This window comes from Hemiscyllium ocellatum, chromosome 12, assembly GCF_020745735.1.
Source record: "Hemiscyllium ocellatum isolate sHemOce1 chromosome 12, sHemOce1.pat.X.cur, whole genome shotgun sequence".
Classification (NCBI taxonomy): domain Eukaryota; kingdom Metazoa; phylum Chordata; class Chondrichthyes; order Orectolobiformes; family Hemiscylliidae; genus Hemiscyllium; species Hemiscyllium ocellatum.
Genome location: NC_083412.1, coordinates 77,678,916 through 77,701,506, shown reverse-complemented (window position 1 = coordinate 77,701,506; position 22,591 = coordinate 77,678,916). Strand labels below are relative to the sequence as shown.

The 22,591-nt window shown below is 43.6% G+C and overlaps 1 protein-coding gene across 1 annotated transcript in view; it reads left to right on the top strand.

The window, feature by feature from the left end:
* The window catches only part of LOC132820846 (transmembrane protein 50B), a 67,095-nt gene that overhangs the window by 4,709 nt on the left and 39,795 nt on the right, over positions 1-22,591 (top strand). Inside the window, exon 2 of the mRNA XM_060833194.1 lies at positions 15,644-15,808. Within this exon, the coding sequence (XP_060689177.1) occupies positions 15,710-15,808 (99 nt within the window). The 5' untranslated portion in view covers positions 15,644-15,709. The remainder of the gene's footprint in view (positions 1-15,643; positions 15,809-22,591) is intronic.

Below are 22,591 nucleotides of genomic sequence, written 5' to 3'. Positions count from 1 at the left end.
AGATGATGTGTGTGGAGGTGCAGGTGAATTTGTGGCGGATATGGAAGGATCCCTTGTGGCCTTGGAGGGAAGTAAGGGAGGAGGTGTGGGCGCAAGTTTTGCATTTCCTGCGGTTGCAGGGGAAGGTGCCTGGGGTGGAGGTTGGGTTGATGGGGGATGTGGACCTGACGAGGGAGTCACGAAGGGAGTGGTCTCTTTGTGTACTTCTTGCTACCATGTTTGTTGCTTAAATTGTGCTTCCTCCTTTGGATTGGCGAGACCAAATGCAGACCACTTTGTGGAACACCTGTTTTCAAGAATGGCCCTGACCTTCCAGTTGCTTTGTCATTTCAACGTACCACCTTGCTCTCATGCAATCTTTTCTCTTCTGGGTCTGCTGCAATGTTCTAACAAAACATAATGCAAGTTGAAGAACAACACCCCCCTCATTTTCCACAACCTTTGACTTGGAGTCTGCGTTGAATTTGGTGACTTCAGACTCTGGCCCCATGATATCTGTCCTCCATTTTTCTTAGATTCTGTATTTCCCCTCCAGCCCCCAAACCCCACAGCTTGTCTTGTTTACTTTGCTCTCAACCAAGAGGACAGATTGTCGCCCTGAATTTACATCCAGTTTACATCTCCATTTCTCTTTTGCTCTAAGTAGCAACCCTTTTGGCTTTTGCACTGGGGCCTCCACTTCATTTGTTCCTCTACCTCTGCAGAAAGTATAAAACCCTCCATTTTCCAACCACTTTCAGTTTTGAAAAATTGTTGTTCCAGACTCAACATTAACATGAGTGGATAAAGTGATCAAAAAGCCACAATTGGTAACTGCATGGAATGTGCTGCAAATTGAGCTGGGAGAAGCAGATATTTTCAGCAACATTTAAGAGGCATCTTTATAAGATACAGAAATAGGCAGAGTTAGAGGGGTATGGACTATGTAGAGGCTCGGCGCTTTCAATTTAGAAAGACATCACATCTGCGCAGGTTTCGTGTCAAAGGGAGGATCTCCTCACCCACAAAGTAACCCAAGGAAGAATGCAAGTAATTTCCCTCCGATGTGCAATTGTTCTGAGACTGGTCATTAGAAAGCGGGTGAGAGGGCATGAATAATGACTTTTGTTCCCCAGGCCCATCTCCGCCATGAAGTGTCATACTCTGATTATTTTCTAGTTTATAGGAAGTTTTAAATGGTGGTGAACACGATTTTATAATCAAAAAGCAAGTTAATTAATGCCAAACTCCTGACATGGAAAGTGCCATGATATGATCCCACACTAATTGGCCTAGAAACTTTCCAGTTGTGGAAAGAAATTGTCAAGTTCATTTATGTGCTGCTGCAAATTGCTTTATTAAATTACAAACAAAAATATTAATTCTCTGCAGAAGTCCAACTGACCTATAAGTGGACATCCCCCAAAGAAAAACCAGTCCCCAAATAAGGAAATATTTAAACTTGTCTAAGTGCTGCTATTAGTACTTGCATTTCAATAAAGCCTTTGAGAATAGTCTTGAGGTCTTCAAAAGTAGGTAACAGACTTGATTTGTGTGGTGATGGGGAAGAGGAAATGAGCCAAATTTGGAAGAAATTTTCTGGAAATTTAAGGAGAATGAGATGCCTGATGACACAGGGTTTAGTGTGATTGAAAGATTGGAGGTCACCAGAAGGAATGTGGAAGAAACAAAATGTTGGAGAGTTGCAGGCTGGAGACCAAGAGCAGGGACTTAATTTGCAACCTAATTGATTCCCCTTTACCTAGTTGCAAGGTTAATTTGTGACACAACCATGACAAGAAAAACATAAAAACATGACTTATCAAATGTTGATGCTGTCACTGTCTGCAATTAAAATCAGGAAAAATAATTTGCAAAGTTTGACTTGTTGAACCTTCAGTAATAATTTAATACCTTTAATCAAATAACAAAAAATGTTAAAACATTGAACTGTATCGCACAAGAATGGGCCCTTCAGCCCACTATGTTGTGTTAAACATGTCAAATGAAACTAATCCCTTCTCCCTGCCCTTGATCCATATCCTGCCATACCTTGCATATTCATGTGCTTATCTAAAAGTTCCTGAATGCCTTTATCATAGCTGCCTCCCCTACCACCTAGCAGTGCATTCCAGACTCGTACGACTGTGTAAAAGAAAATCTGCCTCTCGCCTTTCTTTTGAACTTTCTCTAACCTGAAATTCTCCCCACTCCTCCTCCAATATTAACATTGCAACTCTGGCGTGAAATGATTTTGACCTCAACCCTATCAATGCATCTCATAATTTTTATAAATTCCCCCTCAGCTTCCGCTGCTCGAGAGCAAACAACCTAAGTATTCTAGTCTCTCCTTTACAGCTTGTACCTTAATCCAGGTAACGCCCTGGTAATCCCCTTCTGCAAGCTCTTTGCCGTCTCCACATCCTTCCTGTAATTGAATGCAATACTTAGTGAGGTCTAACCAAGGTCTTTTAAATCTGCAACATGACATCCTGAACTGAAAATGTGTTGCTGGTTAAAGCGCAGCAGGTCAGGCAGCATCCAAGGAACAGGCAATTTGATGTTTCAGGCAAAAGCCCTTCATCCTGATGAAGGGCTTTTGCCTGAAACGTCGAATTTCCTGTTCCTTGGATGCTGCCTGACCTGCTGCGCTTTAACCAGCAACACATTTTCAGCTCTAATCTCCAGCATCTGCAGACCTCACTTTTTACTACAACATGACATCCTGACTCTTGTATTCAATTCCCTGACCAATAAAGCCAAACATGCCATGCACTACCTTTACCACCCTATCTACTTGCATGTTGACTTTTTTACTTTTATTTTTCATGCACTTATGTTCTCTTAACCCTAACAAGGAGCATAAATGCGTTTTGAAAGTCTTGATGCTGTTTGACAGTTTTTAGATTCATGGTTCGTGAATCCAAACTGCTGGAACTATTCATACCTACCACTCCCATGCCTTTTGTTGCTACTTGCTACTGTGTGATGGTGAAGAAAATTTGAGTTAAATTCCAGAACTGCTTTGCTAGACTATCATTAACTAGTTGAAGAATGCTGAACTAACTATCTGCATTGCAAGATCAATATTAAAAATGGAAATGTTTTATAAATTAGGTAAGTGGAGTTGTTACTACCTAAATCCAAATGTTTGTTTATGCTATTTCTTTCCCTTTTCCTTCTAGTGAATCTTTGGTGAGCTGTTAGGAGAATATAATCATATTTTGATTTTTCTATAATATTATTTGGGTTGTCTTTTTATTGAAGCATATATTACAAAAACAATTTGTTCCACAGTTTAAAATAGTCATGTCATCCAATTTCTGGGTCCAATACATGTTTTAACAAACTATGTTCTGCTTATATTTGCCCAGTTAATTGTGAAGAGATAAAGAGCTAGTATAGGAAATAGCTGCTGGTGCAGTTAGTACATGTTTTGCTCACTGGCACTTCAGTTAAAACTTTGAAGGATTAAGGCAGATAGGGAGAAACAAAGCATTCGAACGAGCTCACTTGTGAGGGAGTTGAGAAAAGAATATAATTTTGATCCGGTGCCCTGGATTTTGGGAAGCCAGTGCCATCAAAGATTCTGCTCATAAAGATCTACAAGCCTCGGTGGTATGGATTTCAGTTTTAATGATATAAATTTCATTCCTGTGTCACCTTGTTCAGGTGGCATCTGGCATCCATCGACAAGAAGGTTCTCCTGGACAGAAATCTAGGAAGTAAAATGCTCCAATTATTTTTCACTTTTAATTACTTTTATCAATTGTGAAGTAAATGTTGAGATGTAGGATTAAAGTAGAAGTGGAGATATCTAACTTCAGAATCTAATTCATTTAGCCATTTTATGTGAAAGATTTTTTTTTTACACAACCCCAATGAAAGAATTTGACATTGTACAAATTTTAATGAGTTTATTGAGCCAGAATTCCACCCTTTACAATTCTACAGGATACTCGTCGCTCAATGTGATAGTACCTGCAGTTATAGAGTCAAAGAGATGTACGGCATGGAAACAGACCCTTTGGTCCAACCCGTCCATACCAACCGGTTATCCCAAACCAATCTAGTCCCACCTGCCAGCACCTGGCCCATATCCCTTCAAACCCTTCCTATTCTTAACGCCATCCACATGCCTTTTAAATGTTACAATTATACCAGCCTCCACCACTTCCTCTGGTAGCTCATTCCATACACGTACCATCCTCTGCGTGAAAAAGTTGCCCCATAGATCTCTTTTATATCTTTCCCCTCTCACCCTAAACCTATGCCCTCTAGTTCTGGACTCCCTGACCCCAAGGAAAAGACTTTGTCTTTTTATCCTATCCATGCCCCTCATAATTTTGTAAACCTCTATAAGGTCACCCCTCAGCCTCCGCTCCAGGGAAAACAACCCCAACCTGTTCAGCCTCTCCCTATAGCACAAATCCTCCAACCCTGGCAACATCCTTGTAAATCTTTTCTGAATCCGTTCAAGTTTCACAACATCTTTCCGATAGGAAGGAGACCAGAATTGCACACAATATTCCAACAGTGGCCTAACCAATGTCCTGTACAGCCGCAACATGATCTCCCAACTCCTGTACTCAATACTCTGACCAATAAAGGAAAGCATACCAAACACCGCCTTCACTATCCTATCTACTTGCGACTCCACTTTCAAGGAGCTATGAACGTGCACTCCACGGTCTCTTTGTTCAGCAACACTCCCTAGGACCTTACCATTAAGTGTAGAAGTCCTGCTAAGATTTGCTTTCCCAAAATGCACCACCTTGCATGTATCTGAATTAAACTCCATCTGTCACTTCTCAGCCCATTGGCTCATTTGATCAAGTACCTGTTGTAATCTGAGGTAACCTTCTTCGCGGTCCACTACACCTCCAATTTTGGTGTCATCTGCAAACTTGCTAACTATACCTCCTTATGCTTGCATCCAAATCGTTTATGTAAATGACAAAAAGTAGAGGACCCAGCATTGATCCTTGTGACACTCCACTGGTCAAAGACCTCCAGTCTGAAAAACAACCCTCCACCACCACCCTCTGTCTTCTACCTTCGAGCCAGTTCTGTATCCAAATGGCGAGTTCTCCTTCTATTCCATGAGATCTAACCTTGCAAATCAGTCTCCCATGGGGAACCTTGTTGAACACCTTACTAAAGTCCATATGTATCACATCTACCACTCTGCCCTCCTCAATCCTCTGTTACTACTTCAAAAATTATGCTAAATGCATTCATATCGACCGAGGTCACTTTCCACTTGATATCAGTGTTCTTAGCAAGAAATAGATTTGTATTAGCTTACTAACAGTATTTATTTTGTGAAGCAAACCTCATCACTTTGATGCTTCGCATGGAGCCTAAACCTCACTCTTCCTTTTATCATTTTGATCAACTCTTGGTGAAAAGGAATTTATTTGATTTTAAATATTACAATTGTCTCAAAACTCTTGTACTTAGTAGCTCTTCTGAAAAAAAACTTCTCTTGCCCTCCCTTAAGTGGAAGCTTTTGTTTACTGAGATTAATGCAAAGTACAGTTATTTCCGTGTAACACAGACAATAAAGTTGTCTGCAATAGATGTTCATTTGAAAGCACTTGGGAAGGTCAAGTGCTTGAAGTCTTGTTGCAGTTGTTTCCTATTAGAACAAGGATTTTCTTTCTGGGAGGGTCTAACAGTTTTAAGCAGTATTGGATGCTTGAGAATTTGTTGACTATTGTATGCTTTAAGGACCAAAATTTGCTGCATTTCGGAGAACAACGAGGAGCAGAAAAATAAACTTGTCATTAGAAAATATTAGTAATATCCTTCCTTTGAAAACTATGCACAGAAATCCCAATGGAACCAATTTTACTTAAGCAACATTAAAGACTCTGTTTTGCCAATAAGACTCATTTTTTTTAAATTGTTTTCCATTGTAGCCAAACGTCAATATCTTAACAGCACTTGTGGCATGCCACACCTAATCTCTCATTAGTTGCTGCAAAAGCAAAATCAATTCCTTGTGTTTATAGATTCTAGCATCATCAAAACAAACATAGTTCCAGCAAATGGAGCTAATTATGCAATTTATATTGTATTATTATTCATTGGGTGTGGATATCATTGGCATTGCCTGAAACAAAAACTCAAATTGCTCTAAAAACTGAGTAGGTCTGGCAGCATCTCTGGAGACCAAGCAGAGTTAATGTTTTGTGTCCAGTGATCCTTCTGTGAACTGATTGTAGATAGGAAAAAGTTGCTTTATATGCTAAAGCTGGGTGCAAGATAAGTGAAGATGGAGCCCAGAGAGAGACCAGCATAAAGGAAAGGATAAAGGTCAGCCTGGGAGAATTAGTAGCTGACAACAGCTTGGTTGTGGTACTAGGCCATGTTGGGCAAGGCATGGTGTATGGGGGTTGGGGTAAGGAAATGGGGAAAAGGTGCCCAGGCCCTAATATTATTGAACTCTATTAAAGCCTGATGGCTGCAGGGTCTCCATGCAGGAAATAAAATGCTGCTCTTGAAGCTTGCGTAGAACTTTGCTGGAGTGTTGCATGGTATTGTGTTGAAGTGGCAGGCAAAGGGAAATTCAGGGTCATTTCTTTTTGCACTGAATGTAGGTGTTCCGCAAACCGGCTGCTCCGTCTGCATTTCACTTCCTCACATTGTGAGCAGTGAATACAGAAAACTAGATTGAGTGAATTGCAGGCAAATTGTTGCTTCACTTAGAAGTAAATGAACAGGTATCGCATCTTCTGGGAAGGTGCTTTGAAGAAGGCTGACAAGTAAGGGGACAGGAATGTGTCCTTTGACAGCATACTCATCACCCCCCGCACACACACGCACACCACCCGCGCCCCCCCCCCCAACCACCCCCAAGTGGCTAATGATCCTTCGTATGTAGGTTGGTAAATGAAGGCAAGGTGACCCTGTTGGTGTTGCCAGAGGCAAGAGAAAGGGTGAGGACTGACATATGGGAGAAGAGTCGGATACAGCCAAGGACCCTGTCAATTACAGTGGTGGGGAGAAAGAAGATGGACATTTTAGAAACCCTGTTGTCGAAGCTGGCACCACTGGAACAGATGCGATGGAGGCAGTGAAACTGGGAGAATGGAACAGAAAGCAAATTTGGATGTAATGGTGTTACAGTTAAATAAAGGTAATTACAGGGGCATGAGAGAGGAACTGACAAAAATTGACTGGAAGCAGAGCCTAGTGGGGAAAACAGTTTCTGGGTGTAATTGAAGACAGTGTACAGAGGTTCATCCCAAAGAAAAGAGAGGTTATCCGGGGTGGGGTGGATTAGACAGCCATGGCTGACAAAGGAAGTCAGGCAATGTATCAAAGAAAAGAGATGGCCTATAAAGTGGCCAAGAATACTGGGAAATCAGAAGATTTGGGAAGGTTGAACATATAGAACAAACATAGAACAATATAGCACAGAACAGGCCCTTTGGCCCACTATGTTGTGCCGAACATTTGTCCTGGCTTAAGCACCTATCCATGTACCTATCCAATTGCCGCTTAAAGGTCACCAATGATTCTGACTCTGCCACTCTCACAGGCAGCACATTCCATGCTCCCACCACTCTCTGGGTAATGAACCTACCCCTGACATTCCCACCCCCCCCCCGGCCCCAATACCTTCCACCCTTCACCTTAAATTTATGTCCCCTTGTAACACTCTGTTGTACCTGGGGAAAAAGGCTCTGACTGTCTACTCTATCTATTCCCCTGATCATCTTATAAACCTCTATCAAGTCACCCCTCATCCTTCGCCGTTCCAATGAGCAAAGGCCTATCACTCTCAACCTATCCTCGTATGACCTGTTCTCCATTCCAGGCAACATCCTGGTAAATCTCCTCTGCACCCTCTCCAAAGCTTCCACGTCTTTCCTAAAATGAGGCGACCAGAACTGCACACAGTACTCCAAATGTGGCCGTACCAAGGTCCTGTACAGCCGCAACATCCCCTCACGACTCTTGAATTCAATCCCTCTGCTAATGAACGCTAATACACCATAGGCCTTCTTACAAGCTCTATCCACCTGAGTGGCAACTTTCAAAGAGCTATGAACATAGACTCCAAGATCCCTCTGTTCCTCCACCTTACTAAGAACCCTACCGTTAACCCTGTATTCCGCATTCTTATTTGTCCTTTCAAAATGGACAACCTCGCACTTGTCAGGGTTGAATTCCATCTGCCACTCCTCAGCCCAGCTCTGCATCATATCTAAGTCCCTTTGCAGCCGACAACAGCCCTCCTCACTATCCACAACTCCTCCAATCTTCGTGTCGCCTGCAAATTTACTGACTCATCCTTCGACTCCCTCTTCCAAGTCATTTAATAAAAATTACAAACAGCAGAGGACCCAGAACTGATCCCTGCGGAACTCCACTTGTAACTGGGTTCCAGGCTGAATATTTACCATCTACCACCACTCTGACTTCGAACGGTTAGCCAGTTCTCTATCCAACTGGTCAAATTTCCCACTATTCCATGCCTCCTGACTTTCTGCATAAGCCTACCACGGGGAACCTTTATCAAATGCCTGACTAAAATCCATGTACACTACATCCACTGTCTACTTTCATCCACATACTTGGTCACCTCCTCAAAGAATTCAATAAGACTTGTAAGGCAAGACCTACCCCTCTCAAATCTGTGCTGGCTGTCCCTAATCAAGCAGGGTCTTTCCAGATACTCATAAATTCTATCCCTCAGTACCCTTTCCATTACTTTGCTTACCACTGAAGTAAGACTAACTGGCCTGTAATTCGCGGGGTTATCCCTATTCCCTTTTTTTGAACAGGGGCACAACATTCGCCACTCTCCAGTCCCCTGGCACCACCCCCATTGACAGTGAAGACGAAAAGATCATTGCCAACGGTTCTGCAGTTTCCTTTCTTGCTTCCCACATAATCCTAGGATATATCCCGTCAGGCCCGGGGGACTTGTCTATCCTCAAGTTTTTCAAAATGCCCAACACATCTTCCTTCCTAACAAGTATCTCCTCTAGCTTACCAGTCCATTTCATACTCTCCTCTTCAACAAAACGGTCCCTCTCATTTGTAAATACTGAAGAAAAGTACTCATTTAAGACCTTTCCTACCTGTTCTGACTCAATATAGTCTCTCACTACTGTCCTTGATTGGACCTACCCTCGTTCTCGTTATTCTCATGTTTCTCACATACGCATAAAAGGCCTTGGGGTTATCCTTGATCCTACCTGCCAAAGACTTTTCATGCCCTCTCTTAGCTCTCCTAATCCCTTTCTTCAGCTCCCTCCTGGCTATCCTGTATCCTTCCAATGCTCTGTCTGAACCTTGTTTCCTCAACCTTATGTAAGCCTCCTTCCTCCTCCTTACAAGGCATTCAACCTCCTTCGTCAACCAAGGTTCCCTCACACGACTATCTCTTTCCTGCCTGACAGGTACATACATATCAAGGACACGTCGTATCTGTTCCTTGAAAAAGTTCCATATTTCAACGACATGCTTCCCTGACAGCCTATGCTCCCAATTTTGTGCTCCTCAGATCCTGTCTTGCAGCATTGTATTTACCCTTCCCCCAATTGTAAAACCTGCCCTGTTGCATGCACCTCTCTCCATAACCAAGGTGAAAGTCACAGAATTGTGGCCACCATCACCAAAATGCTCACCCACTAACAAGCCCATCACTTGTCCTGGTTCGTTACCGAGTACCAAATCCAATATGGCCTCCCCTCTGGCTGGACAATCTATATACTGAGTTAGAAAAGCTTCCTGGACACACTGCACAAACACCGCCCAGTCCAATTTACTTGATCTAAAGAGCTTCCAATTAATATTTGGGAAGTTGAAATCGCCCATGATACTCCCTGTGGCTTCTGCACTTTTCCAAAACTTGTTTCCCAATCTGTTTCTCCACATCTCTGCTGCTATTGGGGGGCCTATAGCAAACAACACCCAACAAGGTGACTGCTCCTTTCCTATTTCTGACTTCAGCTGCAAATGTGTTGCTGGTCAAAGCACAGCAGGTTAGGCAGCATCTCAGGAATAGAGAATTCGACGTTTCGAGCATAAGCTTACTCGAAGATTTTTTACTCGAAGATTTATTTCTGACTTCAGTCCATACTACCTCCAAAGGCAGATTCCCCCCTTTCTGCAGCTGTTATACCATTTCCAATTAGCCAAGCCACCCCTCCTCCATTTTTACCAACCTCCCCCCTCCCCCAAATCTTACTGAAACATCTGTAACCAGGAACCTCCAACAACAATTCCTGTCCCTCTTCTATCCACGTTTCCGTGATGGCCACAACCTCCTAGTCCCAAGTACCAATCCACTCAAGTTCACCCACCTTATTTCTGATACTCCTTGCGTTGAAGTATACACACTCGAGCCTATCTGTGTCCGCAAGTATTCCCTGTCAGTGCTACCTTCTCCAAAGCCTCCCTACATTCTTGGACATCCTGAAAAACAGCAAACCTACTTGCTGGACTACAAGTCCGGATCCCATCCCCCCCGCCAAATTTGTTTAAACCCCCCCCAAAAGTGCTAGCAAACCTACCTCCCAGGATATTGATGCCCTTCTGATTCAGGTGCAACCCGTCCTGCTTGTACAGGTCCCACCTTCCCCAGAATGCAGTCTAACTGTCCAAATACCTGAAGGCCTCCCTCCTACACCATCCTTGCAGCCACGTTGCACAAACAAACAGAGGATAACAAAGGGTGAAATAAGGAAGGAGAGGATCAAATATGAAGGTAGGCTAGCCAGTAATATTAGAAATGACAGTAAAAGTTTCTTTCAATGCTCAAGAAACAAACGAGGCAAAAGTTGAAATTGTGACACTCCACATTGATGCAGGAAGTCTGGTGACAGGAGATAAGGAAATAGCTGAAGAACTTAATAAATATGTCAGTCTTCACAGTGGAAGACATGAGTAATATCCCAACAATTAAAGAGAGCCAGGGGGCATAGTTGAGTATGGTAGCCATTACAAAAGAGAGTGCTAGAAAAGCTAAAAGGTTTAAAAATTGATAAATTTCCTGATCCTGATGGGCTACACCTTAGAGTTTTGAGGGAGGTGGCAGAGGAAATAGCGGAGGCACTGACTGTGATTTTTCAAAAATCACTCGAGTCATGGAAAGTCCTAGATCATTGGAAAATTGCTGTTGTAACCCCTTGTTCAAGAAAGGATCAAGACAAAAGATGAAAAATTGGGGTAGAAGCTGTTCACTTTTATATAAAAGATCTGAATGAAGGGACTGGGAGTATTCTGGTGAAGTTGTCGATGATATGAAGTTAGGTGGGCAGGCAGGTAGTCCTGAGGAGGTAGGGAGGCTGCAGAAAGATTTCAACAATTTAGGAGAGTGGTGCAGGAAATAGCTGAAATTTGTGAGCAAATGCGAGGTCTTGCACTTTGGACAGAAGAATACAGGCATGGACTATTTTCTAAACAGTGAGAAAATTCATAAAGCTGAAGTACAAAGGGGTCTGGGATTGCGAGGCCATGATTCTGTAAGGTTAACTTGCAGGTTGAGCCTGTGATTAAGAAAGTGAATGTAATGTTGTCATTTATCTCGAGGGTTGGAATATAAAAGCAGCGATGTGCTTCTGAGACTTCATAAAGCTCTAGTTAGGGCCCATTTAAAATACTGTGTCCCATTTTGGGCTCCACCCCTCAGGAAGAGCATACTGAAACTGGAGCGCATCCAGCAGAGATTCACACGGATGATCCCTGGGATGGTAAGCTGAACGTATGATGAATGACTGGGGATCCTGGGATTATATTCATTAGAGTTTAGAAGGTTGAAGGGAGATCTAATAGAAACTTACAAGATAATGCATAGCTTGGAAAAGGTGGAAGCTGGGAAGTTGTTTCACTAGGGCCAGTGGGCACAGCCTTCAAATTAGAGGGGCCAATTGAGAATGGAAATGAGACATTTCTTCAGTCAGTGTGGTGGGCCTATGGAATTCATTACCAAGGAGCGCAGTGGAGGCCAGGATGTTAAATGCCTTCAAGGCGGAGATTGATACAATTTTGATCTCGCAAGGAATTAAGGGCTACGGGAAGAGTGCAAGTGAGTGGAATTGAAATGCCAATCAGCCATGATTAAATGGCGGAGAGGCCTCGATTGGCCGAATGGCCTGCCTTCTACTCCTACGTCTTATGGTCTTGCTTCAAAACGCAGAGTGTGAAGGTGTATAGGTATTGGATATTGGTAGCCAGTCTAACCACAGAAATGGAAACAAACATTGAGGAAGTGAAGGGAGGAGTCAAATGGACCATATAAAGGTGAGAGCAGAGGAGAGGAAGTGAAATTGATAAACTTCTCCAATTCTGGATGAGAGAGGCAAGTAGAGACAGTTCCATGATCTTGACCAAACAAAAGGCAAGGAACGGCGATTATAGTTTCGGGTCAGAATAGTACATGGTTTGGAGGGCAACATGCAACTGGTGGTGTTCCCATGGATCTGCTGCACTTGTCCTTCTGGAAGGATGAGGTCATCGGTTTGGAAGATGGTGTCAAAGGATCTGCAGTATATGTTGTAAATGGCAAACATTACTAAGTCAGTGGGCTGCTGTTAGAGTGAGTCAATGTTTAAGTGGTGAATCCACTGAATAAAGGACACTGCTTTGTCCTGGACAGTGTTGAGCTTCTTTGGTATTGTTAAAGCTGCACTTATCCAGGCAAGTGGCAAGTATTCCTTCATACTCCTGAATTGTCGATGGTGAATGGCTTCGGGGAATCAGAAGGTGATCCAGCTTCTGATCTCTTGCCATTATATTTGTGACTGGTCCAGTTCTGATTCTGGTTCCTTCAACATTCTTGTGGTGTTGAGGAATTTTGCAATGCAATTGAAAATCATCAAAGAGGTGGCTATGCTTTTGATGGAGATGGTCAAATGTGTTTTATACAAATTGTATTTGCAACTTAACAGCCCAGACTTGATTTTGACAAGGGTCTTATTGCACGTGTGCACTGATAACTACAATTTCTGAGGAGTTTCACGTAGAACTGACCACTGCATATTAAATGAAGAGAGGGTCAAAATGTGTGTTTGAAGATGGTTGGAAGCAGGACAGTACCCTGGATAACTTTCCACTTTGTCACCTGTTCACCAGTGTTACAGTTGTACGGGAGCGTACACATTGGCTGAGTTATAGTAATTTTAGATGACAAGTTTTCATTACTGAAGCTGGGATGCTATTGAGTATTACAATCTTTTGATGTATTCAGTTTGGAGGTAAAGAGATCAATCCTGAAAGTGTATATAATTGATCAAACTTTGGCACTTGTGAAGTTTGTGACTCAAGAGGAAGTTGGGATCGATGTCCACATGACATTTCTGATGGATGATGGTGAATTTGGATATTTGGAATATTTTTGTGCAGATATGCTGGTTTCTGTTGTCATTGAAGGTAACACCACCACCTTTGTTTAATTGATTAATTGTCTGCTACCATTGACTGCTTTGTGGCCAGATTGCAGATCTTTGATCTTATCCATTTGTTGTGGAATCACTTAGTGTACTGTCTCTGTTGTTTAGCACGTGTCTTAATATCATAAGCCCATAAGATGTTGTAGCTGATGTAGATTAGAGTGGTGCTGGAAAAGCACAGCAGGTCAGGCAGCATCCAAGGAGCAGGAAGATTGATGTTTTGGGCAAAAGCCATTCATCAGGAATGGAGGCAGGTTGGGGGGGGGGGGGGGAGGGGGGGGTGCCATGGATAATGGTAGTAAAGGTGGATGGAGGTGGGGATAAAAATATAGGTCAGAGGGCTGTAACAAGGACAGCACCTCCCTGGTCCTCACCTTCCACGCTACCAACCTTCGCATTAACCACATCATCTGCCGACATTTCTGCCACCTCCAAATGGACCCCACCACCAGGGATATATTTCCCTCCCCACCCCTTTCTGCTTTCTACAAAGACCGTTCCCTCCGTGACTACCTGGTCAGGTCCATGCCCCCCAACAACCCACCCCTCCTGTTCTGGCACCTTCCTCTGCCACCTTAGGAATTGTAAAGCCTGTGCCCTCCCCTCCATCCAAGGCCCCAAAGGAGCCTTCCACATCCATCAATGTCATTTATTGTATCTGATGCTCCCGATATGGTCTTCTCTACATTGGGGAGACTGGACGCCTCCTCGCAGAGCGCTTTAGGGTACATCTGTGGGATACCCACACCAAACAACCCCACCGTCCCGTGCCTGAACGTTTCAACTCCCCCTCCCACTCGGCGGAGGACATGCAGGTCCTGGGCCTCCTCTGCAGCCATTCCCCTCACTACCCAACGCCTGGAAGAAGAACGCCTTATCTTCTGCCTCGGAACACTTCAACCCCAGGGCATCAATGTGGATTTCACAAGTTTCCTCATTTTCCCCTCCCCCCACCTTACCCCAGTTCCAAACTTCCAGCTCAGCACTGTCCCCATGACCTGTCCTACCTGCCAATTTCCCTTCACACCTATCCGCACCACCCTCCCCTCTGACCGATCACCTTTGTCCCCACCTCCATCCACCCATTGTATTCTTTTGCTACCTTCCCCCACCACCCTCTCTGACCTATCGCCTCCATCCCCACCCCCATTCACCTATTTTACTCATTGCTACCTTCTCCCTAGTCGATGACCCCCCCCCCCCCCAATTGATCTCTGGCTCCCTGCCTCCATTCCTGATGAAGGGTTTTTGCCCACAAAGTTGATTTTCCTGCTCCTCGGATGCTGCCTGACCTGTTGTGCTTTTCCAGCACCACTCTAATATAGACTCTGGTTTCCAGTATCTGCAGTCCTCAGCTTTTGCCTAGCTGTAGCTAATGTAGGCTATTAAACCCCATAAAGTCTGCTCTGCAAATTCAATTAGGTTTAGCGCTCAAGGTAGTCAATCGATGGAATCCTTCAATAACCTCTGTGGCAAGGTTATTAAGCACACTCCAAAAGAATTAGAGGTGACAGAGTTGAAGCACGAGGCTTGGGGAACTTGACAGGGTAAATGTAGAATGGTTGTTTCTCCTTGTGTGAGTGTTTAGGAACAGAGCATAATCTCAGTAAGGGGTTGTCCATTTAAAAGTTGAGAAATTTCTTTGCAGGAATTCTTTATTGTAGGGGGTTGTTGTAATTGTATCGGTAAGTATATTCAAGGTTAAAATGGAACAGATTTTTAATCAGTAAGAGAATCAAGGATTATGTGGAAAAGGCAGGAAAGTGGCCTGAGGAATATCAGGTCAGCTATCATCTCATTGATGAAGCAGATTCGATGGTCTGAATGGCTGAAGTTGATTCCCACATCTTATGGTTTTATCATAATTCTGTTTAGTGAAGGTCTACAGATGTTAATGAGCAGGACCATGCATGTTTGACTGCATGTAACTTCTGTCATGCCTGGGTCAATTTGCCTATATATTAATGTAGCACTTTGTAACTGGAATTAATATGTTGTATTCATTTCTTCCAAGTTATCTGATATAAAAACTGAACAAAAGTAGATACTTTACAGCTTGAAATTTTTTTTTTAATTCCTGAAGCAAAAGTCAGATTGGAATGCAAACCAATGCCAGTGGAATACAGGGAATGGGGAAAATCCAGCATTTAGTCCAGCTATAGAGTGGATTTGGCCAGTAGTTTCTGTTCATCAATGAAGCAAGGTAGGAGTGATTATTTTTCCTAATGGTATTGTGTATTTCTTTCTTTCAGTGAAACTTGAACAGAACCTGAAAGGTGAAGTCCAGTGAATAGAATACAGTCTAAAGTAGTTTTAAGATGGCAGGATTCCTGGACAACTTTCGCTGGCCGGAGTTTGAATGTATTGACTGGGGAGAAAGCAGAAATGCAGTTGCTTCTATAGTAGCTGGGGTGTTGGTAAGTTCTGTGAATAAATTTGTGAACAGGTAACTATTATTTTAATGCCTCACTTTAGAGATGTATCCAACATTACTACCAACTTCTTGAAAATACTGTGCTAGTGATCCATGGCATAGCCCAAGAAATTATTTTAAGTGTTATACGTGAATAATTGCTACACGCTACAGCCATTTTAACCCCATCAGTCCCTGTGGAATATAAATATTAACATGAACAAATATTATTGATCATCTTTATCTGCCTGTTACTGGGAGAAAGTTAGGACTGGAGATCAGAGTAGAGAGTATCGTGCTGGAAAAGCACAGCCAGTCAATTAGCTTCTGAGAAGCAGGAGAATCGACGTTTCGGGCATAAGCTCCTTGGATGCTGTCTGATTTGCTGTGCTTTTCCAGCACTGCCATGCCTGTCACTGCATGTATTATTCATATCTTGTTCAATTCACTCTTGTGGAGATTTGAGATCCATGAAATGTTGTCACCACAGTCTTACTAGATCATAGGGGCTGCTCTCTTGTTAGAGAGAAGGATCTGGTGGTGATTTAATGGTGGTACTTAATGGTAAGGTCCTAGAGTGTGTTGTTGAACGAAGAGATCTTGGAGTGCAGGTTCATGGCTCCTTGAAAGTGGAATAGCAGGCAGATAGGATTGTGAAGAAGGCGTTTGGTGTGCTTTCCTCTTATTGGTCAGAGTATTGAGTACAGAAGTTGGGAGGTCATGTTGCAGCTGTACAGGACATTGGTTAGGCTGCTGTTGGAATATTGCGTACAATTCTGGTCTCCTTCCTATCAAAGAGATGTTGTGAAACTTGACAGCGTTCAGAAAAGCTTTATAAGGATGTTGCCAGGGCTGGTGGATTTGAGCTATAGGGAGAGGTTGAACAGGCTGGTGCTGTTTTCCCTGGGGTGTCGGAGGCTAAGGGGTGACCTTTATAGAGGTTTATAAAACTGAGGGGCGTGGGTAGGTTAAATCGACAAGGTCTTTTCCCTGGGGTCGAGGAGTCCAGAACTAGAGGGCATAGGTTTAGGGTGAGAGGGGAAAGATATGAAAGAGTCTGAAGGGGCAACTTTTTCACACAGAGGGTGGTACATGTATGGAATGGGCTGCCAGAGGATGTGGTGGAGGCTGGTACAATTGCAACATTTAAGAGGCATTTGGATGGGTATATGAATAGGAAGGGTGTGGAGGGATATGGGCTGGGTGCAGGCAGGTGGGACTAGATTGAGTTGGGATATCTGGTCAGCATGGACGGGTTGGACCGAAGGGTCTGTTTCCATGCTGTACATTTGTTACTCTTTTTAACCTGAGGGCCACCAGACCTCGGGTGAGGGAAGAGGTTGAGGAGCATCCTTCATGGTAACATCAAACCAGTGATGGACAAATATTCAATGTTGTCGAGGAAAATACTGAGATACAGGCTACGAAGACTATATGGGATTGACTTTCACAAGAAAGTGTGAAAACAGATAAGTCCCCTGGGCTAGATGGGACTTATCCTAGGATTCTCTGGGAAGCCAGGGAGGAGATTGCAGAGGCTTTGGCTTTGATCTTTGTTGTCATTATCTATAGGAATAGTACCAGAAGACTGAAGGATAGCAAATGTTATCACCTTGTAAAAGGAGGGGAGGAGAGACAACTTTGGTAATCATAGACCAGTGAGCCTTCCTTCAGTTGTGGGTAAAATATTGGAAAGGATTATAACAGAGAATTTATAATCCTCTCCAGAAGAATAATTTGCTGAGGGATAGTCAACACTGTTTTGTGAAGGGTAGGTCGTGCCTCACAAAGCGCATTGAGTTCTTTGAGAAGGTAACCAAACAGGTGGTTGGGGGTAAAGCGGTTGATGTGGTGTATATGGATTTCAGCAAGGTGTTTGATAAGGTTCCCTGTGGTTGGCTATTGCAGAACATGTGGAAGCATGGAATTGAGGGTGATTTAGCAATTTGGATCAGAGGTTGGCCTGCTGAAAGAAGACAGAGGGTAGTGGTTGATGGGAAATGTTCATCCTAGAGTTCAGTTAGTGGCTGTGTATTACCAGGATCTGTTTTGGGGCCACTGCTGTTTGTCATTGTTATAAATGACCTAGATGAGGGCAAAGGAGGATGGGTTAGTAAATTTGTGGCTAACACCTAAGGTCGGAGGAGTTGTGGATAGTGCAGAAGGATGTTGCAGGTTACAGAGGGATGTAGATAAGCTGCAGAGCTGGGCTGAGAGGTGGCAATGGAGTTTAATGCAGAAAAGTGAGGTGATTTGCTTTGGAAGGTGCAACAGGAATGCAAAGTACTGGGCTAATGGTAAGATTCTTGGTAGTGTGGATGAGCAGAGCGATCTAGGTGTCCATGTCCATAGATCCCTGAAAGTAACCACCAGGTTGATAGGGTTAATTAAGAAGGCATATGGTGTGTTAGCTTTTATTGGCAAAGGGATTAAGTTTCAGAGTCATTAGGTCTTACTGTAGCTGCACAAAACAATGGTGCAGCCACACTTGGATTTTTGCATACACTTCTGGTCTCTGCATTATAGGAAGGATGTGGAAGCTTTGGAAAGGGTTCAGAGGAGATTTAGTGGGATATTGGCTGGTATGGAGGGAGGGTCTTGTGAGGAAAGGCTGAGAGGTGACTTAATTGAGACATACAAGATAATCAGAGGGCTAGATAGGGTGGACAGGGAGAGCATGTTTTCCTCAGATGGTGAAGGCTAGCATGAGGGGACATGCTTTAAATTGAGGGGCGATAGATTTAGGACAGATATCAGTAGTTTTTTTTCTCAGTAGTAGCGGTGTGGAATGCACTGCCTGCAACAGTAGTAGACTTGCCAACTTTAAGGGCATTCAAATGGTCATTGGATAATCATGTGGAGGAAAATGGAATCATGCAGGATGGATGGGCTTCCGATTGTTGTGCCGACCTGTGGAACCATCAAAGGCCAAAAGTCCTCTACTGTGCTTCTGTGTTCCGTGGTTTCCTGTATGGGCAGGTAAAGTGGGTAAGGAGGAATAATTTGTCATAACTGCTGTCTCGTAGGATGTAACTTGTGACTTTGAGGGCCTTTGTAAGACTGTGTTGTCATGATAACTTATAAACGTTTAGAAAGAGCGGACTCTGTTCCTTTAAACTATCAAACTTTTATATTCAAAATAAAACTGAGATTTCAGTCTGCAAATACAACGTTACGTAAGCGGAGAGGGATATCAAAACAGGATGTAGATACTAGATACAGTTTGCAGGTGTTTGAAATATCTTTCTAAAACAAGTGCAACATACATTTTGCAATATAGCTCTTGATTAAGGAATTTTTACCAACCTTACGTGCATTTTGTGAGCAACGTCATCACTAGGGAGTCAAAAGTTGTTGCCAAAACTGAAGTGGTTATTAAGAAAAGCATATGGTATGTAATATAGCTGCTTGGATGTAGGATGGGAAAGCTATTAGTTAATTAAATATCTCCTGACATGGGGATATTATCCAGACACGCTCAGCACCTCTTGAGTTGAGATTTTATGAATCACTTCAGTTGCTGCTGTGCTGTGTACCGCTGTCACTGACACTCTACGTCTAAGGTGGTGGATAGGGTGTGAATCAAACATCTTTGATCCAGCTTTGTTTTAAATGTTATTGAACTTCTTGAGAATTGGAGCTGGACTCATCCAAAGAAGTGGAGTGTGCTCTGCTGGACTGACATGTGCTGTATAGATAGTGCACGAGGTGATGAGGAAATTGGCAGCCTCTCTGAATTCATAATGTATTCAGTTGGAATTTAAGCTATCTATCCACATTGCATGTGCAGCTATTAAGGCTATTACCTTCACAAGATTTGAACAGTCCTTTTTCTCGGCTTGTAATACTGCTGTTTGGTTATCTTTCTCCTCCACGTTCTGGTGCTTTCTACACATTTCCAATGATAATTAAATACATTTGAATTTCATGCAAAGTTTGATAAACTTTTTGGCGCCAAATAAATTTAATGGCAGATATGTTAACTTGTGAATAAAATGTAATTAATCCTCTACCTGACATGGTGAAAGCATTTTACTTTATCCCAATAACAATGAAGGATAAGTCTGATTGAAATACTGGGCTTTGCTCAATTGCTGGATGTCAAATTATAATTTTTGGATTTGGTAGAGACTTGTAATTTTTTAATGGGTGGGTAGAGGGGAAAGAAAAGAGCAGTGTCTACAGAACCAATATTCTATCGTTCCAAGTAGAAATGCTGATTGCCATGGCAATCGCTAAAAGTTGCGCTCCATCAAAATAGACTTATTGTAAACTGAAAGGTATTTATTTTTAGTTCAGATAAAGGAGGAAATGAAGTGGTCAATTTACAGAAGTAGCTCCCTATAGCACGTCCCAAAAGAAGAAAGTGAGGATGATGTTGAATATTTTAATACTTTTGTGCTGTCAATTACTCATCTTCACCCTTTTCAAAAAGAATACGTAATCTTAAAAAGCCAGGTAACAATCCGCGAACCACGCACTACCCGGTTCTACCTCCTTCCCAAGATCCACAAGCCTGGCCGACCCATTGTCTCAGCATGCTCCTGCCCCACTGAACTCATTTCTACCTACGTCGACACTGTCCTATTCCCCCATAGTCCAGGAATTCCCCACATACATTCGAGACACCACCCACGTCCTCTACCACCTCCAAGACTCCCTTTTCCATGGCTCCCAACGCCTCATCTTCACCATGGATATCCAATCCCTCTACACCTCCATCCGCCATGACCAGGGCCTCCAAACCTTCCATTTCTTCCTCTCCCGACGTCCCCAACAGTAGCCTTCCACCGACACACTCATTCATTTGGCCAAACTGGTCCTCGCCCTTAACAATTTCTCCTTCGAATTTTCCCACTTCCTCCAGACCAAAGGGGTAGCCATGGGCACCCATATAGGCCCCAGCTATGCCTGTCTCTTTGTTGGCTAAGTAGAACAGTCGATCTTCCGTAATTACACCGGCACCACTCCCCACCTCTTCCTCCGCCACATTGATGACTGCATTGGCGCCACCTCCTGCTCTTAGGAGGAGATAGAGCAATTCATCAACTTCAACTTCACCAACTCATTCCACCCTGATCCTAAATTTACCTGGACCGTCTCTGGCACCACCTTCCCCTTCCTGGACACCTCCAGCTCCATTAATGACGACTGACTTGATACTGACATTTTTTACAAACCCACTGACTCCCACAGCTACCTGGATTACACCTCTTCCCACCCTATCTCTTGCAAAAATGCCATCCCGTATTCCCAATTCCTCTGCCTCTGCCGTACCTGCTCCCAGGAGGATCAGTTCTACCACAGAACACACCAGATGGTCTCCTTCTTTAGAGACCGCAGTTTCCCTTCCCACGTGGTTAAGGATGCCCTCCAACACATCTCGTCCACATCCTGTACCTCTGCCCTCAGACCCCACCCCTCCAACCGTAACAAGGACAAAACACCTTCCACCCTACCAACCTTCGTATAAACCAAATCATCTGCCGACATTTTCGCCACCTCCAAACGGACCCCACCACCAGGGATATATTTCCCTCCCCACCCCTTTCCGCCTTCCGGAAAGGCCGCTCCCTCCGTGACTACCTGGTCAGGTCCACGCCCGCCCCCCCCCCCCTACAATCCACACTCCCATCCTGGCACCTTCCCCTGCTACTGCAGGAATTGCAAAACCTGCGCCCACACCTTCTCCCTCACCTCCATCCGAGGCCCTAAAGGAGCCTTCCACATCCACATCCATCAAAGTTTTACCTGCACATCCACCAATATCATTTATTGTATCTGTCGCTCCCGATGCGGTCTCCTCTGCATTGGGGAGACTGAATGCCTCCAAGCAGAGCGCTTTAGAGAACATCTCTGGGACACCCGCACCAATCAACTACACTGCCCTGTGGCCCAACATTTCAACTCCCCCTCCCACTCTGCCGAGGACATGGAGGGCCTGAGCCTCCTTCACCGCCGGTCCCTCACCACCAGACGCCTGGAGGAAGAACGCATCATCTTCCACCTCGGAACACTTCAACCCCAGGGCATCAATGTGGACTTCAACAGTTTCCTCATTTCCCCTTCCCCCACCTCACCCCAGTCCCAAACTTCCAGCTCAGCACTGTCCCCATGACTTGTCCTACCTGTCTATCTTCTTTTCCACCTATCCACTCCAGCCCCCGCGCCCCCCTCCCAGATCTATTGCCTTCATCCGCTCCCCCACTCACCTATTATACTCTATGCTACTTTCTCCCCACCCTCCTCTCACTTATCACTCCACCCTTCAGGCTCTCTGCCTGTATTTCTGATTTATTGCTCCTCGGATGCTGCCTGATTCAGCACCACTAATCCAGAATCTTAAAAAGCCAGTTCATTTAGCACTATGTAGTACCTCTAGGTGGCAATATAACATAACTACTGGATATGCCAGAGTCTAGAATAGAATGAGACACAACTGCCTGTATTTACAGGAGATGAAAGGTACTATAGGTTGAATGGAGTACAAGTTTAAAAACATAGAATGAATTAGACAAAAAAATTAAAGAAACATAGTTAAAGAAATAATTAAGACACAGTCTGTGAATGCTGGAAATCTTGGGGGGAAAAAAGGAGGAAGTGCTAAAAAAAACCACTAACAAATATTCACAGGTTTTGCATTTTGTTATGTTGATGAGCTTGTACATTCCTAGCACTCTTTCAATTTTTATCTTGTGAAAATAAATATCTTTGACCAGAAAATTATGATAAATATGATGCGTATGATTCTGTAATGCTAATATATACAACCACTCAACTGTAATAT